We start from the raw sequence: 10,718 nt of genomic DNA, 5'->3' as shown, positions 1-10,718 counted from the left end.
TTTTTGCGTGTAACATTATATTCATGTCCCTCTCATTGGAATTGAATCAAATCATGCATAAACAAAGTTACTTTTTCTTATAAACAACATATATCTCTAGTCTCTACTAGAGCTAGAGGTAATAATATTCGAGGCGAGTTCAAGATTAAGACATTAAATCTTTTTTAAAAATGATACTTAGAAGGGTCGAACACATGCTCTCACCCCAGCTAGTCATGATCCAACACATAGTTACTTTCAAAAAAGACACCCTTGTCTCCCTCGCCTTTTTTTCTTCTTCTCGTACACGAAGAAAATGAACGGTTAATAGAGCATGAAAGTTGAAAGGGAAAATCCCAAGCGCCCCTCACCCTACACTTTTTTTCTTTTTCTTTTATTCTCCAACACTACACAAGGAGTTAAATTATTTTTAGTGAGAGTTGGGTTTTAGTTGGAGGGTCTATTTTCAGTCCATAAATACCTGTCTTGATTCTTCAACCCACTTCCATATTTTGCAACCTTTTCTCCTGAGTTTCAGCCTTGCAGGAATAACACCATAGAACTAGAAATAGTTCTAATTGTAGAGGTATCACCAACACAGAGACCCTTCTTTTTTCTTTTTTCCTTCCCCATAACTCTACCATTCATGCTAGGGACCAGCTTATGTAGTACCTCATAGTGCTAATTATATATTTGGTTTTGGTTATTTATTTCATCTTTGAAATGTCACCAACAACTTTTTTTAAAAAAATTATTTTCAGCTTGGAACCATATGGAGCATCCCAATCATGCATCAGAAGGGTCATCTCAGAAGAAAACGGGAAGAGGGAAAACAGAAATCAAACGGATCGAGAACACAACGAATAGGCAAGTTACCTTCTGCAAGCGCCGTAACGGGTTGTTGAAGAAAGCTTATGAACTTTCTGTATTGTGTGATGCTGAAGTTGCTCTTGTTGTCTTCTCAAGCCGTGGCCGTCTCTATGAGTATGCCAACAACAGGTTTTTACATGATACGCTATACCTCTCTTTCAACCTCACTTTCACATCTTTAAAAGTTTATATATTTTTCTTCTCTTTTTTTTGTTTTTTTTTTTTGTTATGAATGGCAAATTAATTTGCTTTTTAAATTGCAATATTTAAGTTGTTTGTTTTTGTGTTGTTGTTGTTGTTGTGTGTGTGGTGTGTTCAGAAGCTTTAAGTTGTTTGTTTTTGTGTTGTTGTTGTTGTTGTGTGTGTGTGGTGTGTTCAGAAGCTTTAAGTTATTAAATACCATAAAATTTGATATTTAGGAACGCGGTTTTTATGAGGTTAAATTTGAGTTGGAAGTGATTATTTGCTTCATTGGAAAATATAGTCTTTGTGAGGTGTATAAGATTCTGTCATTCTTTGAGATGTACTTGTTTCTCTTTCACGTGTCTTCCCAATGGTTTGTTCAAAAGGTTGCAGATCTGTGTAAGCGATAGCAATAAACGTTAAGGTTCAACATTATAATTATAAGGTTGCCTTATACAACAGGCGAAAAAGAGCAACAGCTTTCATAATTAGGGTTACAAAGATTTCCAATCAGATATCTTACCTTTCCTGTGTATATATCGACCCATGCTGTCACGCCACATGAAGCTGTCACGCACTCAATCAATCCCTTCTTGTCTATCATGACTCTTCCTTAATAATACTGTGACACAACACAAACAGCTCATCCAATTGAAAGTTAGGGTTTTAGGACTTTTCCCTAGTCACACCTTAAACTGTTCAGTTTTTTTTTTTTTTTTTTTTTTTTTCAATTCTAAGATTATAGGACAGTGCAAAACTGCAAATCTGGGTTATCTTACATCTAAATAGAACTTTTTCAAAAAAGGGGGGTTATAAGAAAATCAAACCATATATTAGGGTTTTTGAGCTTCCGTACTCAAATGAGTGCAGCTTTCTTTAAATATGAAACAGATAACTTTTCTCAGCATTGGGTCATAGTTAAATGCATGTTTGGTAAAGTGTAATTTTAAGTAATAATTACTTTTTTATATATAAAAAATTCTTAATAAAGTTTTGATTATACACTGCTTTTAACATAAAATAAACTAATTAAAATATAAACTGTGTTGTGTTTAGAGGTTTATTTTGGCTGATACCCACTTTCATAAAAGTTGTCCTTACATATATTGGAGGAAGCATATATGCTGCTGTTAGGGTTTCCCAGCCCATACATGTACTACCAATGTCCATAACTTATTGTTTCTGCAAGAAATTTCTGGCGGAGGGATTTAGAAATATTATCCAATGTGTATAATTAACTTTAATTTATTATGTGAAACAAATGAATAAAGATTATAAATTTGAGGTTTGTCATAACAAATTTGGAATGTATAAAAAGCAAATGTGTAAGAGTTTATTTTGTTTCTAAATTGTCAGTCTTTTTTATTTCTTATTTTTTATAAAACTATACGACATTTTTCTAAGATAAATTACAAAATACGATATTTTGGTCATGTCAGACATGATTTCTTAGCTTTTCACTAGGGACAGGAAGGTATTGTCTTCAATCTTCTACTTCCGTTCATTTTTCGTTTATAATCTTCAGGCTCATTTTCTTCCCATCTCATCTCATATTTTAAAAAATAAATAAATAGTAAAATCCAATTGAAGTGATATATGATAGTGTTTAGATATTATTCTTTCTGGACTGGATCTCTCATTTCTGATTTCTTTACCTTGAAAGCTAAAAGTAACACCATGATATCAGATTCTAAAAATAGCTAAAAGCCAATTACTTCTCTCTTTTTCATCTATTTTTATTGCTTTCATCTTTGTGGAAATTCCTAACGTCAATTCTCTATTTACTCTCAACTTTGTGTTTTGGACATTTCAATAAAAGGGAAAGTTACACGTCCTCGACTTATTAAATAGACCTCTTCATTTACTACAAAGAAGAAGAAGAAGAAGAGTAGGCCTCTTCGTACATCCTGAATTAACTATGGGTTTACCAGTTTGTGTTTGAACTTTCGAGAAACTCGAAGAGAAGGATGTAACATTCTTTAGGATTCAAAAAACGAAACTTTATATATAAAAATACAACAAAGTTATATTTACAAACTCAACTATATATTATGAGTAGTATATATATATATATATATATATATATATATATATATATATATATATATGTATTACTCATAGTACATAATATAATTTGAATATAAATTTTTTGTAGATATAACATATTCCATTAAAAATATACATATTCGGATAGAGTTTTTTGGGTTCTTAATTAGAAATATTTGGAGAGGGTATAGCAAAAGAGTTGTAACTTGTAACATCGAAAGAAAGAAAGTACGAGCAATATGAAGTTCTGAACTATTTATGTGCATTGGGATTTGGATGGCGTGCATTTCTCAGTTTCAGGGTTCACTGGTTATTATCATATTGAAAGACTCTCTTGGTACTTAAGTAGCAGAAATATACGAGCTGACGTTGAACGGGTTTTGTGGCAATCGAGGTAGAAGAAAAATATATATTCTCATGGTTATTACACCATGTGTAATGAGAAAGTGACACCATGTCTGAACCTTGGAATACTTATTATATATATTTGATCCAATGACATTGTTGGATCTTGTGCCACCTAGGCAGGGATAGCCAATCAGCGCCTCGACAATATTAAGGTTGAGAGAATAGACTAGTACTTCTTATCCTACTTAATATAAATTAATTAAATGTTAGTGTTACTTATTTGTATATTACTTTTTTCATATTAAATTTTTTCATACAAAATTGGTTCCTACACATTCATTATAATTTTAGTCTCTTATCTTTCAGTTAAAAGTTCATTTTCCAAAAGTTTAATACCGGTTCATAATTAGGAATGAGTCCCTTGGTTCTGATAATAAAATTAGAATCTAAAGTAAGAAATGCAGTTTACAGAATATATATATATATATAGATAAATGTCATAATAAAGTGGTCAATATTGACCTTCTTGATTATGGCTTTGTATTTTATAAAAACTAGAAAATTAATTTGTACATCATCACATTTTTATATTTTTCTTTGCTTTTGTCATTGCTTGTATTTGCTAGTGTTAGAGGAACTATCGAAAGGTACAAGAAAGCATGTGCTGCTTCCTCAAATGCAGAATCTGTATCTGAAGCTAATGCACAGGTAAATTTATTCAGATAATAATATCAAAGATAAATGGTGAAGATGCTCTAATTTCGAACAGAATAAATGAATATTGTTTTAAAATTACAGTCCATTTTTAATACAATAAATGCATGGAGGTTTCAAGCAATAATATTCTGAAAGCTACTAAAACCCTTTATCTCATAGCACCCACTCTAAGTAGATTAATTATACACCTTTTCAGCCAAGCTAGCATTTTAATAACACTATTTACCCACTCTAAGTAGCAGTTTAATCTGGTGGTTCCTTGTTGAGGTTGGTAGTTTGCCTTAATCTTTTATATTAATTCTCCTCCACAAGGTTCTGTGACTACTTAACACTATTTAATTACCTGTATCAGTTTTATCAGCAGGAATCGTCCAAATTAAAAAGACAGATCAGAGACATTCAGAATCTAAACAGGTAAATTCCTGTTTTTTATAAATATTTTTTAACAGACTTTGTCCATTGAATAAAATCATCAATGAAGTTTTCTTTTCAGGCACATCCTTGGTGAAGCGCTTAGCTCTCTGAGTCTGAAGGAACTAAAGAACCTTGAGAGCAGATTGGAGAAAGGTTTAAGCAGAGTTAGATCTAGAAAGGTATATTCTAAGCTCATCATCACGGTTAAAGTAAGGCATTTGTCATGTGGGCTTCTTCATATATATATATTTAACAATACACGTGTGGGTTTTTGAAGGGAATCAATCATATAGGTTTCCTTCACAAGCCCAAGCATGCATGCATTAACATAGATGTGCAAAAATGAGTAAAACAACTAGCTAAAGATAATTTGAATTAGTACTGGGAACAAAATTCTTTGCTTATTATATTGAAAATATGCATTTTTTTTATTCCAAGTTAGAATATAGTTATTCCTTTGAACTGACGTGCGCACTCAAATTCTTCCAGCATGAAACATTATATGCTGATGTCGAGTTCATGCAAAAGCGGGTAATCATCATTTCCTTCGGTGTTATAGTTTCTGCTTTACTTATTATATATATTATATTAAAAGGAGATATTATGTTGAAAAACTTTTTTTCTTACAAACTTACAAACTACATTAAGTATGACTAGTCAGACTTCGATAAAAAGTACATGACTGGTCAGACTTAGTGTAGTTTATAATTTTGTAAGAATTTTTTTTTATTAATATAACCTTCTCCTATATTAATTATTAATTACAGCCGCCGAAGAAAATATACAATATTGAACATTATTGTTCGTGTTTTTTTCTTTAACATAACATTTCAGGATGTCCCAGGAATTAACGCCATTAAACTCCAATATTTACCTGGAATTAAACTGCAATGTTCGGGGATAAACCGAAAAGAAATTCCAATAATTCTGAAAATTGATGAAACAATTGCGTGCTGTGTGCCTCGGAAATTATAAATTATAACAATCCGAATTAGACTTGCTTTTACTCTGGCAGTGGCAATTTGTTGGAATAAAATAATAACTATATATTTTCTTAAGAAAAACAATAAATATATATTAAATATTCCTCTATAAATCTCTTCTGTCAGTAAAAACATTGTCAGAGTTGGTATAATTAGTAGTGTAATTAGGTCACACGATTTATCAGCTCGTCCTATGCATTACTTAATTAATATATTTGGTAACAGAACAAATGCCTATATATTTAGAAAATAGACAATAAATGTTCTTTCCTTACCTATAAACTTATAAGTTAGTTCATATCACATTATATATTTTAAATAAAATTATAAAGCTATTAGTTAAATAATTTAAAGTAATATTATTTTATTTTATCTTATTTTTATTTCTAGATAGGTTTTTAAGATTTGCTAGGATTAAATAGACTACAAACCTAGGTCAAACATATTTTTTTTTTATACAAAACATTTTATTTTTCAAATATAAACTACATCAAGCCTATAATGTAGCTTATAATAGATTAATAGGTTAGGTAAGGCCTTTAATTTAACTTATCCTAGGTTAATAGGCTAGATCACTATTAAAATAATTTATATAAGTCTGACCAATAAACCATTTACGTACTCTTGGATATAATGACTATTAACGTATTAGATGTTCTTCTACATCTACTTTCTTATATACTGTAATCCCTTTAAGTTACAAAGCTTACTTGGCGTTTCACTTTAATTACCTGAGTGAATGTAAAAACTCATGATCATGTTCTACACTCTATCTTCTGTAGAAACAAAAAGTAAGAATTAACCAAACAGGATTTCCAAATTTTATTAAGATATTTATATGGGTAAAGCTCTTCTAACACGTGTATTACTGGCAATTTGCAGGAAATTGAGCTGCAAAACCATAATAATCTTCTGCGAGCAAAGGTATCTTTCATTACCTCAATAACATGCACTTAGACACACCAAGAATCTTCGTAAAATCAAATCAAATTAGTGCGTGTCTGATGAATGATAAAAGTAAAAGCTGGATGACGCAGATAGCTGAACATGAGAGAGCAGAACAACAACAGCAACCGAATGTGATGCCGGGAAATGTTTGCGAGTCCATGCCTTCACAATCATATGACCGGAATTTATTCCCTGTTAATCTCCTAGATTCCAATAATCAATATTCACGTCAAGACCAGACTGCTCTACAATTAGTGTAAGCACATCTTCTTCCCGTTAACAAGTAGGCTTTTATGCCATTTTGAATGACCATTGCAAAAAACAACTTAATAAATAATTTCGACATTATACTGATCCTTTATATGCAACAATCCATTATATATAAGGGGTTTGAAGGACTAAAGGTAAATTTAAGCATGCGCAGCAAGATCTTTGTTGGGAATTCAAAAGCTAGGGATAAGGTTTCACATTGATTACGAATGAATTAAATTGTGGAGAAGAATATTCTGACAACCAAGTTGTGTTACTACCAAGTGACTACCAATCAATCTCACCGTTAGATCGATTATGTTGATCCAACGATTATATTTATTTTCATCTTTGTATGGTCATGATTCTCCATATTTAAAGTGAAAGCATTAAATATGAGAAATCATAACCATACAAAGGTGAAAATAAATATAAAGTATTAAATTTGAGGAATCATGACCATACAAAGATGGAAATAAATATAATCGTTGGATCAATATAATCGATCTAACGGTAAGATTGATTGGTAGTCACTTGGTAGTAACACAACTTGGTTGTCACAATATCCTTCCCCTTAAATTATAACAATATAAGTAGAACAAATCATGAATAAATTATTTTAAGTTTTTTTTTTTTTTTATATATATATAGCAACTTATGTTTGAAGTCCTAATAGATTTGTTCGGTTTCGGGTTTAAGAGCACATTTGTTTGGACTTCTCAAAAAAATAACTTTTATCTCTTCCTTATTTCCAATCGCAACATTAACCATTTTGATATATTTGTCACTTCCTTTCTCACCTTTGGATGCAGCTGATATGCTGGAAAGCCACTGGAATTCTGCCATAGCCTTACTATCGTTTCATCTATCTGAATAGTTGCAAGTGTTGTCTACAGAATGCCTTTAGAACTTCCATTACGTATTAAGGTTCTTCAGAAAAAGAACCAGCATTATTTCGCCCCTATATATACTTCATATACAATATTGTTTATGTATCTTTCAATGTAGTTTCTATTCACTCCTAGCGCTTATTTCAATGTGTTTGCACATTGGCTGGGCCTGCTAGGCATCAATAATTGAAAATATTGTTATTTCATATGCCATCACTCGCCCCTAGTTAGAGAAAAGTTATCCGAGTTTCGAAGAACTCAAGCTTGAAACTTCAACTGTGGCAGCAAAGAGAGGATTAAGATCAATGGACACTTATTTATGGGGTTTTTGACCGTACCAACGTATTTTTCGAAATATTTCGCCAGTTTAGTTCTTTGACCAAACGTATTACCGAATTAATGCGAGAAGACGCGTATCAGATGGCTATGCATTTAGTTGTGCACATGACACATGCGCTTATTACGTGGCAGACGAACTGAATACCGACGTGATCAGATTGGACTGATGCAATCAAACTAGACGGACTAAAATGCGCACCTAATACTGACGTGTCTAGACGTGCACCTGGTACTAACGTGTCCATATGTATGTTGTAGGCATATGAGCGTGAACGCGAATGTTTCAAGTGCGCGACTAAACGTGTAGCCACCTAATACATGTCTTCTTGCATTAATTCGATAATACGTTTGGTCAAAATCTAAATTGATGGAATATTTAGAAAAACGCATTTATCAGGTTCAAAAGCCCTTCTTTATGTCTAGGTTTGAGTTATTGAGGGAAATCGAACCAATCAATTGTAGTTCTTTTTGGTCCTACATACTAAATATAGGACATGTTTGTTTGCGTTCTTTTTATTTTTCTTCTTTTTGAAATTGTTTTCTGTATTTTTTTTTAAATTAAAAATTAAAACATAAAACATAAACAACTATAATATATTCTCTAAATTTAATTTTAAAAGTTCTCTAAATTTGATTCAAGTAGATATAACTTTTCGAATTATTTTTACAAAACAGACATTATCACAAAAGTTTTTTTTTTATTTTGAAAATTAAAAAAAAATATTTTAGGAAAGAGTATTCAAACCCATATTGCATCGGCATTTCAAATAATTTGAAGTGTTGTATTTAACACTTCCCGACATCCTGACACTCCCCAACACTTTGACACACTATGACATTTATAACATTTGAAATCTCATTATATATCATGAAAAATTTTGTGGCCAGATTCAAAAGATATAATGCACAAATATTCAATAATATTTTGACTCATAGTTTCAACATGATAACAAGCCTTACACCACATCACAACCGTTGATTGAAAGAAATCATCGGTTGATATTTGTTGTATAATTAATGATTAATCCATATTAATTAATTCATATGACTTCCTAAATTATAACCGTTAGATGCACGGAAATCAACGGTTGAGATGTGGTGTAAAACTTATTAGTCTTACACCGGTGTAAAATGATCCTGATCCAATATTCAATATTATTTTGACTTATAGTTTCAACATGATAACCATTATGGCGTGTGTCTTTAAAGCTTAGTAGACTTTTTCTGGATCTACTAAAATATAAAGCATCCTTTAATTAATAAAAAATTTGTTCCTCCAGGTAACACAATACAAACTCTTCTGGAGCCTTCAATCAAGTTTGCAGTGCCAGAAATTGAGCTAACACTTGTCTTAGCCAATTGTAGATGAGAAAAATATTTTGCATTTTTCAGAATGGTATGTGTTGTTGTACTATCTATCACGCAGGGATCTCCGTCATTCATTTTAGCATCATTCGCATCCATTAATATTTTCTTTAATAAATAAATAAATTGTATAAATGAGTAATTGTACAAACAAATTAAAATAAAAACAGACTCAACAGACTGTCAGGTGTCAGATTTGGACTGTGATGGTCCTCTATTCACCTGGCAAGTTCCTAAATGGACCAATTTGAGAATAATTTTTAAACGGCTTGACAGAGTTGTAGCGAATTTGGAGTGGAGAATGATGTTTGATGATGCTAGAGTGTCTTCCCTTCCTTGGATATTATCTGATCACAATCCTCTATTAATAAAGTTATTTGAAAATTCAGATGAGAAAGGTAAGAAGCCTTTTAGATTTTTTGCAGCCTGGCAGGATCATTAAGCTTTTAATAGTTTTATCCAGGCCAAGTGGGACTCTGATTTTGATTTTCCATATATGTTACAAAGATTGGTGCCTAAACTTAGAATATGGAATAAGAAAGTTTTAGGGGATATTGATAGAAAGAAAAATAGTATTACCCAAAAAATAGCCAACATCCAGAACAACTGTACTTAAAATGATTCTCAAGCTCTGATGAATTTGGAGAATGATTATCAGAGAATGCTTATTAATGTTCTTCGTGAAGAGGAACTTTTTTGGTTTCAAAAGTTCAGGAAGAAATGGATTGCGGATGGAGATAGAAATACTCGTTTCTATCATCTCAGTACGGTTGTCAGAAGAAATTCGAATAAAATCTTCAAGCTTAAAAATGATGGTGAGGCTTGGATTTCAGATCCTGATGAACTCAAAAACATGGCTTGCAATTTCTTCAAAACTCTTTTCACTAAAAACATATGTGACAGAAGGTGGATTTCTTCGGAAAACCTTTGGCCTGATCTTCTAGAGCTAGAAAAGGATTTTTTAAGCAAAGTCCCGGATGAGATGAAAATTAAACAAATAACTTTTAGCATAGGAGCATTCAAGGCACCAGGTATTGATGGCTTTCCTGCGTTTTTCTTTCAGAAGAATTGGGATTTAATTAAATCTCATGTATGTTCCTTAATTAATCAGATTTGGAATTATCCTGAAGTTTTAGCATCAATAAATTCTACTCTACTGGTATTAATTCCTAAAGTCCAGAATCCGGTGAATATCAAGCAATTTAGGCCAATTTCGTTATGTCCATTTATTTATAAAATTATCAGCAAGCTTATTGTGAGCCATCTGAAACCAATTATGTAGAAAGTAATTTCTCCTGCTCAATCTAGTTTTGTGCCCCAGCGCCATATTCAAGATAATATCATTATTGTGCAAGAACTGATTCATTCTATGAGAAGAATGCGGGGT

General features: G+C 31.7%; 1 protein-coding gene across 1 annotated transcript; it reads left to right on the top strand.

Annotated features, from left to right (window-relative positions):
* Window positions 1-751: 751 nt before the first annotated feature.
* On the top strand, window positions 752-6,748 carry LOC133312600 (agamous-like MADS-box protein MADS1). The gene is made up of 7 exons (XM_061513823.1): window positions 752-978; window positions 4,053-4,134; window positions 4,496-4,557; window positions 4,637-4,736; window positions 5,047-5,088; window positions 6,423-6,464; window positions 6,578-6,748. The coding sequence occupies exons 1-7, from the start codon at window positions 752-754 to the stop codon at window positions 6,746-6,748; spliced, it is 726 nt and encodes a 241-aa protein (XP_061369807.1).
* Window positions 6,749-10,718: the final 3,970 nt, after the last annotated feature.

This window comes from Gastrolobium bilobum, unplaced genomic scaffold (assembly GCF_033153095.1).
Source record: "Gastrolobium bilobum isolate Gb01-03AN ecotype WA unplaced genomic scaffold, APGP_CSIRO_Gbil_v1 utg5259, whole genome shotgun sequence".
NCBI classification, from domain to species: domain Eukaryota; kingdom Viridiplantae; phylum Streptophyta; class Magnoliopsida; order Fabales; family Fabaceae; genus Gastrolobium; species Gastrolobium bilobum.
This window is presented reverse-complemented; position numbering and strand designations above follow the sequence as displayed.